The sequence below is a fragment of the Balaenoptera borealis genome (genome assembly GCF_965194805.1).
Source record: "Balaenoptera borealis genome assembly, chromosome: X".
Taxonomy (NCBI): domain Eukaryota; kingdom Metazoa; phylum Chordata; class Mammalia; order Artiodactyla; family Balaenopteridae; genus Balaenoptera; species Balaenoptera borealis.
The window spans coordinates 21,690,014-21,706,646 of NC_138881.1; the positions used below are offsets into that span (position 1 = coordinate 21,690,014).

The 16,633-nt window shown below is 52.1% G+C and overlaps 1 protein-coding gene and 1 pseudogene across 3 annotated transcripts in view; both read right to left on the reverse strand.

Annotated features, from left to right (window-relative positions):
- The window catches only part of ARX (aristaless related homeobox), a 63,845-nt gene extending 58,888 nt beyond the window's left edge, over positions 1–4,957 (reverse strand). For both annotated transcript variants that reach the window (XM_082375727.1, XM_082375726.1), the window contains exons 1-2: positions 3,961–4,957; positions 1,364–2,240 (exon numbers count right to left, since the gene is read on the reverse strand). In XM_082375727.1, the coding sequence (XP_082231853.1) occupies positions 1,364–2,240; positions 3,961–4,156 (1,073 nt within the window). In that variant the 5' untranslated portion in view covers positions 4,157–4,957. The remainder of the gene's footprint in view (positions 1–1,363; positions 2,241–3,960) is intronic.
- Positions 1–16,633, reverse strand: part of LOC309619930 (small ribosomal subunit protein eS1 pseudogene) — a 350,663-nt pseudogene that overhangs the window by 56,304 nt on the left and 277,726 nt on the right. The gene's annotated exons all lie outside the window — the stretch shown is intronic.

The following is a 16,633-nucleotide window of genomic DNA, read 5'->3' on the forward strand; positions in this document are numbered from 1 at the left end:
GTAACGAAGGGACTGGATGACACAGGGGAGGACCAAGTTTAGCTCAGGGGATGATCAAGTTCAGTGCCTTTGCCCCGCTTCAAATCTACTCTTTTCCGTTTCTGGTTAGGAGACAGTTTGGCAATTAATGGCTAGACCAACTACACTTGAGAGTTGGCTCGGGCCTCCTGAACGCTGAGCGATTTCTCCTCCGGTTCAAAGGGCCGGACAGCTTTCCGCTGCTACTAAAATGCACGTTGAAAAGCCGCACACGCCTCATACGAAGGTGCTGCTCGAGCTTGACAAGCCCAACGCTGGGCAAACACCCATCTCTTTCTCCCTCCCTCCGAGCTGGGGAAAGTTTGCCCTAACCCTGGTTCCTCGCCGAGCCAGACCTAAGCCTTGGGGTGGGAGAGGAAGACCCCCAGCCAGGCCGGCGCCCCAGGTAGGATGAATAAGCTGGCCCTCAGAGGCCCAGTCATCTCACAGGTACATCTTTCCCCCCAAAAAAACCCGGGCGAGTGGGAAGTGGAGCGTAACCAGGAGGAAAACCCGGGTTGGACAGCCGTCCAAAGAGAAAAATTCCCCCAGCTGTTCCGTCTACTGCCTGCCAGGCTTCCAGCAATCAATGCCCGCCCCTGTGAACCCTCGTACATTAAACCAACACTGGGTTTAATGTGTGTGGAGGGAGAGAGGGCAGCGATGAGAAGGGAAGATTCTGGCCGGTGCCTCCACAGTTGTACAGATACCAAACACTGCCCCGTTTTGACTTCCTTCGGTTATTTCAGGAGTCCTTAAATGACAGAACTCGGATCATTTTAACGGCCTTCTCCGCAGGCACGGGCAGCTTCACTGCGAACTGCGTTAACTGATACCCAGCAGGCGCCCGGGGCATCAGGCAGGGATGGCGAGCGCACCACACAGCGGCCAAAAATAGCCCCTGTTTAGCTCTGGCGGCGAGGGCCGGCAGCACTTCCTGCGTCTCGCCTGGGACCAGGCCCGGACTCCGGACCGTAGCGCCCGGGGCCCTGAGTGTGCGCAAGGGTGCGCACGTCTCCAAGGTGGCGTGTTCGGGCGGCCTTTGGAAAGGCCGTTTCTTTTTCTCTCTCTAACGAAAACTCGTAATTTGAAAAAATTAAACTGGAGAGACCTTGGGAAGGAATAAAAACAAAAAACATCCCAGTCTAAACTTAAGGCCCGGAGTAGGGGGGAGGGGGGGAGTAGTTTTTGGTCAACGGGGTGGGTGCATTGGGAGGGCGCGCCTGGGTAGAGTCCAGGAGCGGAGTCCCTGCCCCAGCCCGGGGCCCCTGCCCGCCCACCTTCCCTTTCCCGGACCCACTCGCTCCCTCCAGCCGCTGCCGCTGCGACCACCCCTCGCGCGTACCTGGTGAAGACGTCTGGGTAGTGCGTCTTCTGGAAGGCCCGCTCCAGTTCCTCCAGCTGGTAACTGGTGAACGTGGTGCGGTAGCGCCGCTGTTTGCGCTTCAGCAGCCCCTCCTCTGAGTCGCTGCCCGCAGACAGGCACACGCTATCCTCGCCGTCCTTGCCCTCAGCGTCCTCTGGGTGCAGCAGCAGCTCCTCCTTGGGCGACAGCTCCCCGCCCTCAGCGGCCACGGCGGCGGCGGCGGCAGCGGCGGTGGCCACCGCTCCGGTGGCGGCCACGGCGCAGCGCCGCGGTTCCTTGATCAGCGCGCGGGCGTCGTCCTCCAGCAGCTCCTCCTCGTCGTCTTCCAGCAGCTCCTCTTCCTCGTCCTCGTCCTCTTCATCCTCCAGCAGCTCCTCCTCCTCGTCCTCGGCGCCCGTGCCGCTACTCGCGGCCGGGGCGCCACCGGGGCCACCGGCCGCGCCGAGGCGCTCGTCCGGGTGCGCGGCGCCCCCCGGGCCGCCCAGCTCGTCCAGCGCGGGCGGTGGCGGCACGAAGGGCGCCCCGTTTTCGCGGTACGACTTGCTGCGGCTGATGCTCACCTGCGGCGCCTGGCTGATCTTGAGCGTGTCCCAGGCTGCGGCGGCCGCGGCGGCCACGGCGGCCCCCGCGCCGTCCGGCCGCTCCCCGGGCCGCGCGGTCGGCGGCGGCGGCGGAAGGGCCTCCCCCCGCGGACCGGCCGTGGCCGTGGCCGCCGCCGCCGCCGCCGCCGCCGCTGCCGCCGCCGCCGCCGCGGCGCCCTGGAGGAGGCGGCCCCCGCCCGGGCCGTACAGGCGCCGCAGCTTGGGCGGCAGGTGCAGCTCGGCCTCGAACGGGGCGCTGCTGCCCTTGGGGGAGCCTGCGGGCAAGGGAGAGCGGTCAGCGCGCCGGCCGGCCGGGCGCCCCCGCCAGAGTCGCCGCCCGGGCCGGCCCGCCGCCGCTCCCTCCGCGCCTAGGCCCCGGCGCGAGCGGCCCCCCCGCGCCATCAGACTCCGAGCCCTTCTCCTCCTTCCCCAGTTTTCTTGCTGTTTCTTTTTCTTTACATTTTTCTCTCTCTTTCCCTTTCTCTTGTTTCCTTCTTTTTTCCTTCTCTCCTCCTCCGTCCCTCCTTTCCTTTCCCTCTCCCATTCTTCCTTTTATTTTCTTCCTTCCTTCCTTTACGTCTTTCTCTCTCTCCTCGCCCTTCCTTTCATTTTAAATTCTCCTTTTCTTTCTCTCTCATCCCTTCTCCTCATCATTCTTTCCCCTCTCCCTCTCCTTCCTTTCTCTTTTTGTGCGCCCCCCTTCTTCCTTCCCTCCTTTATTCCTTTCTTTTTCTTTCCCCTTGCCCTCTCTCTCACTTTTTTCCTTCCCATTTCGGGGCAGGGGGCAATCTGAAAACATTCAGCAACTTAAAAAAAAAAAAGCACCACCACCCTGAAAACTTCGCGCACGACCTCTGCCCTCGGCTCTGCCACGCGGCCGGGGCTGGCGAGAGGGGCCGCTGCCCGGCGGGCGACCCCTGCGGGGGAAGGGGGAGCGGCCCGTGGCCCTGAGTGCGGCCTTGCCCCGACAGACCCCAGCGGGAGGGGCTGGCGGCTCCGAGCACAGAAAAATCGTCCTGGAGAAAATGGGTTCAGAAAGGCCAGGGTGGGGGACGAAGGGGGTGCAATAGGCACAGGCCGCTCCTTCCCCTCGAGGAAGCGCCTGGCACAGGTGCCACTGCAGGCTAAAAAAAGAAAAGGAAAAAGTCAGTTTTATTTTAAACGCCCCCTTCTCCGCTGTCCGCTCCCGTCTTCCAAGTGGCGCTGCGGCTGGACCGCTGGTTTACGGATTTTAAAAGAAATCAACAATTCTTTCCCTGCGACACCTCTGCAAGCCAGCTCAAAGCGAAACTTGAGTGTAACAGGTTCGGGGCAAAACGACAGTTGTTCTGAAATTTTTAATTTTAGAAAAAAATAAGAGCTTTTAAACATCTCAACTGTTTAAAAAAAATAGCATAGCAGAGAAAAAAACAACACCCAGAAGCTGTACATTTCATACACTTCAAATACAATAAGGAGCATTTGGGGAATCCCAGGGAGATGTTTTCTGCAAAGCTTGGGTTTAAAAGGTCACAAGTAATCTACAATTTTAAAAAGAAGAAAAAAGCACACCACCACATATAAAGAAATCTTCCAAAGAGGAAAGGCCAAGGCTCACTCGGCCTGGAGTCCCCATTCACAGCTTTTGGGGTTCTTGTCTTCACTAAGTTGCTGTTACAAGAGTCCACCCGGCACCTGCTGTTTCTGGCCTGTTGCCCCTCTTCAGAGCACCCCCAAGGCCACCAAAGGGGGCATTTGAACGACCTAAGGACGGATACCGAGAACCTAAGGGCCCCTGAAGCGAAGCTCGGTCTCTGCTTTCTCTGGAGGCAGAGGGGGAGGGAGAGACATCCCCTGGCGAGATGTTTACCGCTCTTTGAGGCACCAGGCCTCAGAGTTGTTCCCTCTCTTTCCTCCGTCTCCAGTTGGACAACCGCAGGCCCCTGGCCCCGGAACATCACACATCCAAACCAGTGCCCAGCACCCTTTTCAGGTGCCCGGCAAGCACAGCCTTACCTTGAACGGCCTTTTCCTGGTCGGTGCGGCTGGCCAGCGGGGCAGGCAAGCTCTGCGCGGCTCCCAGCAGCCGCATTTTGCACGGGCTCCTCCGGCCCAGGATGCTGTCGATGCAGTAAGAGGAGAGCAAAGTTGGAGATTTACTTTTGCACTCGGGCCTCTCGGAGCAGCCCTCCTCCTGGTACTGATTGCTCATGGCTGGGGTTTTTTCCCAGGGCGCAGAGAAGCGGGCCGCTGGCTGCCTATCGGGGCGGGTGGGATGGATGGGTGTGTGTTGGGGGGGTGGGGTTAGATGGCTGGTTATAATGGATACTGTTGCGATCTCTGTGCCTCTCTGCCTCGCTCGGTCGCTGGCTGCTGGCTCCCGCCCTGCCCGTGGCCGGAGCTCGCCCTCTCCGCGCTCAGGACAAGCTGTAACAAGTGTAGTGAGCTGCGGGCGCGGAGCTCTGGAGTCTCTCTCCTCCACGTGCTGAGAGGCGCCCTCTGATTGGTTCTCGCCAGAGGCCTGCGCCGGGCTGTGGGCTCCGCGCAAAACCCGGACTGGATTCCAGGAAGGCCGGCGGTGGAGGGGGGACAGCAGGTACGCACCCGAGCCAATTTTATTTTTATTTTTTGTTTTTAACTAACAACTTTCTAACTAACAACTTTCCTGGAGCTCCTCCTTTAACCCTTTAGGGCTAGCCCGAAGCTCTAGCTTATTCGGATGTCAGGCATGTGGGTGCCACTCGGGCGACGTGCGCCCCTTCCACCAACCCGAGGACCTCACTCCCTTGGAGACAAGGCCTTGAAGCTCGGCTCGCGTTCAGACCGACTTGGCCCTTTTCAAAGCCAGTGTTGCGCTCCCAGGACAGCGCCTTGACCTCAGTGGCCCTCAGCCGCCGTCCTCTTTAGGCCGGACGGGCCTCCGAGGTGACGGACGCAAGCAAACATCTGCAGTTGGGGCGTTCAGTTTTCTCTTGCGGCCCAACGCCTTGAGCTGTTAGTCTTCACCTTGAGCCCGGCGGTTGCTCTCTTGCTGGTAGCGTCCCTCAACCGCTCTCATCTCCGTCTTCAACTCTGGAAAAAGTCCCCTTAAAGACAAAGCTCTGCCAAAGGCGCGCGGCCTTCCCTAGAGCACCTACAGGGCAGAAAGGGACAGGCGAGTGTCGGCTGCGAGGACGGGCAGCTGGGGACAAGTCCTGGAGTCTCCCCCTTCTCCCCGGACTCGCTTCCCTCTCCTCCCCACAAGTTAGCCTCTGTTAGTTAGGCCGTCACCCCGAGGCTGGACACTCTCAGATCACGCGCAGGGAGCGGAACCTGCCGGGAGCCCTGAGCGCTCCAGGGTGGGAGGGACCCAGGTTCGGCTTCAACCAAATCTCAACGCCTAAAATTCTGAACTCCCCCTGGCAAAGGCGAGAGAGCGAGCCTGAGGGAGAGCGCGTTTCTTCCCAAACAGCTTCCTGCGCGTCCAGCGCTGAGAACCGAGACTCAACTCCGACTGAAGTTGGGCCGAGCCCAGGCGAGGGGCTAGAACGGACGCCCTCCTTTCCTGGGTGCAGGGCCCAAGGGACAGCCAGGGGCCCCGACGCTGTCAGGGTGGGGGCGAGCGTGGTGGGCGGGAGAGGGGCCGGGGAGGGGGAATCCACGCCGGGTTTTCCTCTCTCAACCCCTTCAATGTGTCAAAGAGAAAAGCGTTTTACAAAGGATTATACTTGAATCACTTACAGTCAGTATTTAAAAATACAAGGAGGCATAACTGGGATTTTTTTTTCCGGCCATAAACATCTGCCTAACTCTTGGATGTTGGTGGGTGGGTGGCAGACAGATCGGGCTGGCTTGGCAGGAGCATTCAAGACACAACTGGAGGGGATGAAGGGTTAGGAACAGGCACGTTAATAACGTTAATACTAATGCGGATACTACTACTATTAAAGGCTAGAGGACAAGGAGCGCTCTGTGTGTGTGTGTCTGTCTGTCTGTCTGCCTGTCTCTGGCTTTTAGTCTGAGTCTCACCAGTTTTTCCTACACTTGGATGATGGGAGTGGGGGGGCGAAGGAGAACCCGAGCTCTGTCTGACATTGATTTTCTTTTAAGCACTCTCTGCTGTTCCAAGGCCCCTGGGATCTTCTCCTATCTTTCCCGCATTCTTCCTTCTCCATCCTCACGCATAGTTCTGTGTTAGTATACTGTCCTGTTCAGCTTTAAACTAACATTCTGCGCGCTGATTCCCTCCTCCTTCCCTCCCCGGCCCGGAAAGCCCACTCTCCGCTTTCGGGTCTCGACGCAGCCGAGAGGCGGGCAGCCCCGTCGGTCTCCTCCGAGCGAGCCTCCAGCCGCGGAGCCTCACGGGCGTCCTTGCGGCTGGTCACTGGGAGACACAGGGGCACTTTTCCCTCCTCAGCGGGCCCCGCGTCGGAAATCCACAAGACCCGGCTGCAGGTGGCTCCGTGACTTCAGAGTCACACTCCCGCACACGCAGGGAGTGGGCTGAAAATTAGTCCAAAGAAGATCATGTGAAAGAAAGAGACACAAACGCACAAATCATTTCTGAGAGCCTAACGGGGTTTCAAGTCTCTCGGTGGAAGATTTCTTAGCTTCCGTCCCCCTCCTCCCCCTTCTGCAGCTGTTCTCCTTTTTTTAAAAAGAAGTCGGACTTTTTGCTGGGGTGTATTCTAATTTTAATCATCCACTGCCAAAGGGGAGGTTAACATAGAATTTCTGATTCTGACTTAATGACCCCTGGAATTAAATCTAATTCTATTAATGGAATATAATGTCTTTCTTTGGGAAACCTGGTGAAAACACTAGCTTTGTTATTTTATCTTGTTTATTTTTGGTATTTTCTAATCAATCTTCCCAAGTGAGGACGCTATTGGGAAGGCACATCCATTCACTTCGGGGAGAAGGGCCCGACCCAGCTCCATTTACACCCAGCAGCCCTGAAATGATCTTTGTCACAATTCAATACCCAACTTCAAAATCTACAATTGGCTCTTGCTATTCCTGAAAGATTAAAAAACAAAACAAAACAAAACTTTTCTAACATACCCACGGGGAGACAATCTGCTGGCATCTCCACAGTGTCTAATCAGAAGATGGGTTTAAGATATATGTGTGTTGTCCTACATGTTATTTTAGAAAACAAAATGATGCCTCTAATATCTAAGAAGAATTTAATTGATTTGTTGAGTAGGTAGACTTTTCAGGATTGGGCTATAGGACTATGTATAAAAGAACTTTTAGCTTAGCCAATGTAATGTCTACTCTGTCAGTAAGATGACACTTCACTTTCTTTTCACCTCACTTTTTCCACTTTCTTTTACCCACTAATCAAAAGCAATTTCATTTTAGTAATAATATTATTCGCGATTGTACTTTGTTACAACTCCTGGCTCCTCTAATCTTTGGGGTCTGTAACTGTTGGTTTTCTTTTCCTGGGCTGCCTGGAAAACAATGGTTTGCAGTTCATCTGCTTTTAAAATCAATCACTAAGATAAAAATGACAATTATGGCCAGAAGTGAGGGTCTGAAGTGTTCAGAACTGTTGTTTATGGTGAAAAATGAGGCTTGTCCCCAGGACTGGAAATAATAATTACCTAGAAGAGGCGAATGGAAGAAACCCCTTTCTTTTCTGTGGTGAGAGCTAATTCTACATTGTAGTTTCAAAATTATATTTGCAAGAAATGCGGGATAAGGGGGTGGCAGTTAGATGTTATTATCCAGGGGAAAAAAATGTTTGGAGGAGAGTTAACCTTGCACACTTTTCATTTGAGATGTTTTAATTTATTGTGCAATATACACATAGATAAATAAAGCTGTAATGGGCTTCCAGCCACACCAGACGGCTCAGGTCCCCTTAAATTATGCTCAACCTCTTCAAAACATATATTTAAACAATAGAAATAAACTTCATTGGAGTCTGGTGACCAATTTGGAAACCATTGGAAGGGAAGACAATAAGTCCTGATTACACTCGAGGATTCTCTGTGATGTGATATCCCCTCTGCCAAGTCATTTTGCTGTTTTATTTATTTAATTTCTTTTTTTTAAAAAAACAAACTTTCATTCATTTATGGTCTTCCGCAACCTGCTAATTTAACACTGGAGCGCGTTATTGCAGTGTTAGGAGGAGAGAAAGAGGGAGCGAAAACAACAATACTGCAATGATCCAAATGATACAGTAGAATTATAGCAATTATAGTTCTACTTGTGGAAGAAAACCTTGCTGAGATCAGGCAAACAAACTGAAGCCTTGTGAGGATAACAAGCGTCGGGATTGACAGCCGGTGCTGGGAAGAGCCGGAGGGCACAAACAGAAATATTCGCCTCCCCCCACCCCCACCCCCGCCCCCAACTCTAACCAGTCAAGGTTAACCTCCTCAAAAGCTGCTTTCAGAGTCTTATCCACTTCAGGGTATGCATTTTATGCACAAATCGAGGTCTCTCCTCCTGGAAGTCTGAAGATAGGAGGAAATGTGTCATAATCCGCTTGCCTAGCACTTGCCCCTCGCCTTCTCGGCCCGCTGCTTGCCCGCCACTCCCTACCCCTGCCTCAGTTCTCCCCACGGCTGCTGGGATCTGTCTGTGGACCGGTGTTTGTTTGTTGATGTGTTTACAAAGGAGCAGCCTGTGGAAAGGTCCAAAGGGACTGAGGACTTGAATTTCCAGGGAAGGCTCCTTGGCGTTTGCTCATCCTTCCCTCTTCGCTGTGTTGTCCGCCCGAGCCGGGGGTTCCACCATCAGGGCTCGGCTGGGAGAGGTTTGTTGGGAAGCAGTGCTTTGGGAAGCGTCCCGAGGACCAAGGCCGAGCCCTCAAGGTATGGACGTGTGGGTGTGATTACTGTGTTAGGACAACTGCCCTTATTTTCGAACTTCGCCACTTTCGGTTGCCCGTCAGCAGCCAGGGGAAACGGGTCGGGGGAGCGAGAACTAGACAGAAAACAGCCCCACCCCCACCCCCGCCACTTCCAATCATCCACCCAGGCGGTCCACCGAGGCATTTTCAAGCCTGGCTCCAAGCACAGAGCCAGGCGAGACGGCCACAGCCTCACGTCTGCCCTCGGGGGGCGGTCCCCTCCCACGGGCGAGAAGCAAGTGGTTGGGCTGTCACCCCGAGTCCCTTGGCCGGAGCCCCCCATGTCCTGCCTAACCCACCCCCCAGGTTTCCAGAGCGGAGAGGGAAACGTCTTGGCTCCCTGTAATCATCACCACCTGGTTTCCTCTCTCCATCGCCGGACGGCGGGCCCCCGGGTGCGTCCAGGGTCGAGGCGTCCCCCGTGCAGCCGTTACTCTGTAGCTGCTGCTCCCGGCGCCCCGGGACGTGGTGGGGGCACGGGTAGGAGCTCGGGTCGCGAGCAGGCAGGGACCCGACGCCGGCGTCGGTTCCGAGGCCCCGCAGATCCCGGCTGTCGGCGTCCTCGCAGCCGAGCCCCCCTGGCGCGCTCGGCTCGGCGCCACGGCCAGAGCGCGCCCCCTAGCGGGGGCTCGGGGCGGACCGGGCCCTCCCGCCGCAGCCTCTGAGGACTGAAGTTGGCAGATCCCCGTGATCCGGCAGGAATGAATGGGGGAAGAAAACAAAAGCCTTGGAAACATTTCCAAGTGTGCAATAAAAGACCCATCTGTACCTTTCTTCTCCAGCGCGTTCGTGGTTAATGTCCCCCCATGAGCGCGAGAGGGGAGATAATTGCTGGGTGGATTCTTGCTGGCGAACCTCAGGAAACACTGGCCCGAGAAGTGGAATAATTGGGGGTGGCGCTAAGGCAAGCGTGCAGAGGCTGCACCACCAGCCGGAAGGCTGAATCCGCTGTCTGTGGGGTGTTCGTGGAGGCCTGGCCGCCTGCGCCCTCAGTCCCTAGGGAGGGGTCATCTGAAGGTAGCTACTCTGATATTTCTTTCATTTGAAATCGGTCTCTGCAGCACTCCTACATTCTGGCTCTGTGATACCCGCCCTCCCCACCTTCTGACTCTAGAATACCCCACCTTCGGATTCTAGGATTCTCCCTTTTTTGACTTGATGATCCCCCACCTTCCCTTTCTGTGATTCCTCCACCTGCGACTCTAGGGTCCCCCATCTCTCACTTGACGGCTGCCTACTTTGTGACTCCCCGGGAATCGGGCCACCGCCCTGCATCTCCCCCAGGCATCTGAATCTTTGCATCAGAAAATCGTCGAAGCCCAGAGTCCAGCACTCTCCACTCCTCACAAATCATCTCCTCCCTCTTGGTGTGGCCAGAAATGGAGAAAAGAGAAAGCAAGGTTCTTGTCCACCCTCTTTGACTGTTCTACCTGGAAAGGATGACTTTTCTTGAAGGTCTTAGAACCTCTGGTAAAAAAAAAATGTTACTGATGAAGCTTTTACAAAGATGAACAATTCCCGGTTCAAATCGATCCATAACTTATTTCTTTTGCAATAAGTGTGTTAATCCTAGCTCATCAGTCACAAAAACACAAATCGTGCTTCTTAAGACCTGTGTGTCTGCAGTCTCATGTCCTCAGCCCTGCAGGATTTTCAAGTCATACTAAGGTCACCAAAACGCGTAGTAGGTAAGGCCTAGAAAGGAAGAGGCCAAAAATAGGAGTGATAGCTCTTTTAGAATCTCTTATTTTGCGATGTGTCTCGCTAATTGGGAAGTTCAACACGAGGCTTTCCCTGCCCATGAAAGGCTGGTATTTCAGAGTTGAGGGGAGCAGACAGAAGGGGTCTGTGGGAAGGGAGGCGTGGGTGTCCCGTGTTTAATTAAGAGTTGCATTGTGTTGAAGGGAGGAGGGAAGATGCCCAGGCTGAACAGCGCTCTGTTCTCTTCATCGCAAAGTAACCTGCAAGGAAAAAGAAAGAAAAAAAAGCCCGCAACTAAGACATAGCTGGTGGTTCTGGAATAGATACCATTAGAACCACAGTGCCTCTGGAATAAAGATATCTAATTTCCTGCCGCAAATCACTTACCCGATCAGAAAACACAAATAGCTGAACAGAAGGGGAAAAAATAGAGGAGGAGGAGGAGGAAGAAAGGCCCCCGGAATAAAAATAACTGCGCAGAAGGGCTTACATTCCACGCTCTGACAGGCGTCTCCTCCAAATCTGGGGCAGTTCCGTCCTCTCTCCAGAGGCCCCCCCTTCTGCCCCCCGACTTTCCAACCCACCCGGAGTCCGTTTCGAGGCCACTCAGCGTCTTTGGGGGAAGGGGGGAGGCTCCCGAGCCGAGAGGAGGGCGACGATGGAGGAGAACGGGGACCCTCGCGGCCCAGGGGCCTCTTGGGGCGGCTGAGGCAGGGCCGCGGGCACCGACGTGCCCGGGTCTACCCGGCGGGCGGGCAGGGCGTCCGCTGGGTTCGCTTGGCCTCGGCGGCCTGGGTTTCCCCGTCGGGAAGGAGGCGCTCCCACCCGGGGCTGGGGTAGCTGCCGGGGGCCCTGCGGTGGCCACGTGGACGCCCCACGTCGTCGGGTCACCTCCCGGGACTCGGGCGCCGGGGGAGCAGAGCCAAGACCGCGCCCCCGCTGACCCCCGAGGGCGCCGAAGCTCCGGGAGGAGTGGCCGGACCCGGACGTCCGCGAGAGGGCGCGGCGGGGAGGTGGCCGGCGGGGAGGGGCGCAGAGTCACCTATACCCCCTGGAAAAGGACCGACGCCGAGAGTCGAGGCAGAAAAAGTGGCAGAACGAGAGCTCATCAGTCTGCTCAGATGCAAATGCACCGAAAGTCAGCCGAGGCAGTTTTCCTTGGGGGATTAAATGAGAAGATCCCAAAGAGATTTCTTTGAGTGGGAAATCGTGGGTTTCTCACACCCGCCTGACATGTTGTGTTGCGTGCCTCTGAACTTCACATTCCTTCCCGCACGTCAGACTTTGCGGCTCTTAGCACAGTTCCTGGCACCCAGGAGCAGCTTAGGACATCTTTCCTGAACCCGAGAATTGCACTGTGACTGTGGGAGTGTAGAAGGTATTTTACTGGGGAAATGGCGATTGGTTTCTCGTTCTCGTGGGGGTGGGCGCTCATCCCTGTCCCCTCCCTCACCCCTTTTTGATCCCGGCCTCATTCTCTTTCCTCAATCCCCGCTTTACTACCGTTGGGGGCCATTTCACTGTTTCTTACTCGCCCAGCCTAAGGTTTGCAAGGGACTCAGAAGAAATTAAAACCAATGTACTTTGCTCAGAGAATCCCACAAAGGCTGGAAGGAAAGGAGATTGAAACCCACAGTTCAAGTAAAATTTAGACCCAGGAGTGATTTTTACTTATTTCTTTTCATGGATAATGGAGAGTTGGCGTTATCTGTCACTGTATGTTCTCCCTAATAAATAGCTCCAAGTCTATAATCTAACAGGTGTAAAATTTCCCTTTTCTGAGAAACGAAGAGACCACCAACACTATCTTTTAAATAGTACAAATAGAAAATGCGGTTGTTGACAATTTCCACACTGGAGAATCAATTCCAGGCCAGCTCGCTCTTGTTGCTTGCTTTCTGTTACAGGCCTGGCTTTGGGGGTGGGGTGGTATGTACCCCACACTGGGAATTGTAAACAAAGATCAGCTGATTTGAATTCTGGGGCCCCAGGCAAAAATGCCCAGAAAGGGCTTTTTACTCTTTGCCAACTGCAAAAGGGTCTGATCATCAAAGAAGATGCCAGACCTTTCTTTCATCCTCTTCCCTTTATCCTCTCCAGAAACATGGCCCACTTAGGTTTTAGGCTTCACAGGGTGGGGAGGGAAAAGGGAGAGGAGAGAGTTGTTCAAAGACTCTCATGTCTCTGCGAGGTCCCGCTTGCTTTGGGTACACGTTGAGTCGCTGTTTTCCTCTCCAGATGGGCCTTGTTTTTGGAGGGTTCATCTGCGTTTGTTTGTTTACAGGCACCTCTCCCACAACTTCCCCCCACCTTCCAAAGCATCCCATCTTCAGGATTGGCTCCCGCTGCAAAGAACGCAGAAAGATCTCATCTGGAAATGTTTCATCAAAGACAGGAAGGGAAACTGGCCCAGGAAATGCTGCCCATTATGGACCAACCCTTGCCTGTTTCTCCTCACCCTCCTCCTTTCTTCTCCAGCTTTTGGGTTGAAGCATTTTGGTGTTATTTACATAAAGGAAACGACATTAGAGTAACCTTTTTATTGCATTACACTAAAGGGAGATTGAACTATAGCTTTGAAAATTGTGACATTCCAATGAGAGCTATATTAAACTGCTTAACAACATTTTGAAGGCATCATTGGTATTGTCTGTAGTGGTAAGTGAAACAAAGGCTTTCATAGCACGTCGGGTTTAGAACTAAATATGATCATATTTAAGACTTTCAGCTATTAAATAGAAGAGAGGAGAAAGGGAGATGGTGAAGTAGTAAATGAGGGGGATGGAGAAGACAGTCCTGAGAATAACAGCCGACACGTGCCAGACATTGTCCTAAGTGCTTTTCACAGTGATTGATTAATCCTAACGACAGCCCTAGGAGGGTGGTTCTATTATAATCCCTCTCTTACAGCTGAGGAAATTTAGGTACAGAAAGAGTGACCAGCTGGTCCCTGTTTTCACACTGAAAGCCCTGCAGATCCTTCATTCCTGGGCAAAGTAGGATGGTTGGTCACTCCAGGCACCGGAGGGAAGAGTTTGTCCAAGGTCACAGAGCTGGAGCCAGGATGTGAACCCTGGCGGTCAGACTCAAGTCAGCAGCCCTTACCTCTGTGAATATTGCCCATTTTACAGATGAGTAACTTGAGGGTCAGAGAGGGGTGAACTGACCTGTCCACAGTCACACAGCTTGCTGGGGCAGGCAGGAGACAACACTTGGGGACTTGTGAATCACACCCCTTCTCTACTCTCAGCTACCTTCTATAAAAAGAGTTTTTGTAGAAAAGCAGGTAGCTTTGAAAAATCTTAAAGATAGAGTGGAGAAAAAAAAGGGAGTATCCAAGAAAAAGATGTATACCAGATTCAGACACCTAGATCATCACTTCCTGGCAGTATTAGAAAATGTAGGAAAAGGAGGTCACCTATATTGTAAACACAATTTATAATGAAGGACAATTTAAAAATTGCCATAAGCACACAAAGAAAATAATTTCATGGAACACGCGGCCATCAGGCAGGGAACATTTTAACTCTCTAAAGCATTTGGTGTATTGTTTCCATCCCATAATTTTTCACTCATGATGATGACTGTTCTACCTCACACCATCCTCAAAACTGGCAGCCTCCCCTCAGTGTTCAGTGTTTTCAAACAGCTTCTCGTGGGCCCTTCGGACAAAACTTCCAGAACCAGTTCTACTCTGTGCATGTAGTTTGTAAGCAGCTTGCAGAGCTGGGCATTGGCCAGGAAAGAATGCTGGCTCTCTTGGAACACAGCTCATTGTAAAAAAAAATGCAGCTTGACGTCAATAAACATAATCACCATTTGATGTATTTCTTATAGTTATAGGTCATCTCTTGGCGAGCCTTCACAGTTAGCAAAGTTGTGATTTGGCCCCGGCGCCTCTCAGAGTCCTGGCGGGCGTCCTGAATGCCATAAGCTTATGCACAACTTCAGGGAAGAAAACATTTTGGAAATGACGAGAAAACTGTGAGGGAGTTGCAACCGTAAACAGCAAATGTGCTAAAGAGTGGAGACTTATGCAGAGCTAAAAGAGGGCAGGTGGAGCGCGTTCTCGGTTTGTTTGATGTGAAGAAAACACTGGGCTGACTCCATTCTGGCTGTGCAGACCTCTGCGTGCCTTGCTGATTGTTGTTGTTTTATTTAACACAAGCACCCGGGGCTGTGTGAGGATCGGGGCTTGAAGAGCCAAAGGACTCAGAGAAAAAAGGTGAACAGCTGTGGTTCTTGTCAAATACAAAGCCTGAATCTGTTGTTTCATCATTTCCCCATATTGGACATTTGTTATTTTAATTGTTGTTGTTTTTACAAATAACATTATAATGAAACCCTCTGTGCGCTTAACTATCCTTTTGCATTATTTCCTTTAATTTCTAAGAATGGGATTACTGATCAAAGAGTGTGAACATTTTAATGTCTGTTTTGAAACGTTGCCCAAAATTTCTCTAACTAGTTGAACCAATTTACTCCACAACTAGCAATATACGAATGTATCAGTTTCACTACAACCTTGCCAGCATTACATATTATAGCTTTTTTCCCCCTCAAAACTCATTTACTTCAATAGCTACATACTTGAATCTAGTTCTTCTAACTCCAGGCTGGGTAATATTCCTCCCTCAACCCAGCAGTTCTAGCTCTTGCCCTTCTGAGTGGCTTAAACTACCAGTAAGATGTCAAGGATAAATGAGAAGAAAGGTCATCCTGAGTCAGTGCATATCTGCCAAGCTTCGGAAGGTTTTTGAGGATGTCTGGGGGAGAATGTGCAGTGCGGAAGAACTTAGGCTCTGGAATCAGGGAGACCTGGCTTGGATCCCATTCCTTCTGCTTTCTGGCTGTGTGGCCTTAGACGACCTAACTAACCTCTCAGGACTCAGTTTCCTCACCCGAAAGGCAGGAATAATAAAAGTATCTGCAGCATAGTGATACACTGCAGATGCTAAATAGAAGTTAGCTGATTCTGTGTGCTATATGGATACTGAAATGGCATATTATTATTATTTTTTTAATAAGGTTTTGGGGGGTGGGGGCTATCTTTTGTAGTTTCTATTTTCTTGTATTATAGTAAGAGATTGTGGTCTAGATAATTTTTGCTTTCCTTCCTTTTTTTTTTTTTTAAACTTTGGGTTTATTTATTTATTTATTTATTTATTTTTGGCTGTGTTGAGTCTTCGTTTCTGTGCGAGGGCTTTCTCTAGTTGTGGCAAGCGGGGGCCACTCTTCATCGCGGTGCGCGGGCCTCTCACTGTCGCAGCCTCTCTTGTTGCCGGAGCACAGGCTCCAGACGCGCAGGCTCAGTAATTGTGGCTCACGGGCCCAGTTGCTCTGTGGCATGTGGGATCTTCCCAGACCAGGGCTCGAACCCGTGTCCCCTGCATTGGCTGGCAGATTCTCAACCACTGCGCCACCAGGGAAGCCCAGCATATTATTTTATATATATTTTTGAATACTCATATAATTTTTATGAACTATTGACTTGAGATTGGAATTGTTCCATTGAAAGGTACATACAGATTAAACTTTATATTGACAAAATGCCCTTTAAAAAGATCGTTCCTCTTTATACACCCACAAATACCATCGATAACACTGGGTATTTTCAATCTTGTTAAATATTGTTAGCTTGATGAACAAAACCTAATAGCTTATTATTGTTTTTATGCGCGTTTCTTTCATTATTAGTGAGGTCAAGTATTTTATGTGGCAATCGGCCAGTTGTATTTCCTCTCCTATGAATTGTCTGTTCTTGATTGCTTGTTAATGGGCACAGATTATTTTACCAACAGTTAGTGTTTTAAACGTTTACTAGGGCTTTATGAAGAGCTGGCTTGAGGGTTACTGTGAGATTATCATTGGTCTTACTCTTTTTTTTTTTTTTTTTTTTTGGCCACATGGCTTGTGGGATCTTAGTTCCCCGACCAGGGATCGAAACCAGGCCCCCTGAAGCGGAAGCACCGAGTCCTAACCACTGGACCACCAGGGAATTCCCTCATTGGTCTTACTCTGATTTCCTTTAGCTTCTAAGCATAATGGCTAGTGTTTCTTTTCATGAGTTTTATATAGCAGTGGTTCCTCTCTTAGTCTGTTAGGTGGTTTGTCTTGAAGGGACGTGAGACAAAGGCT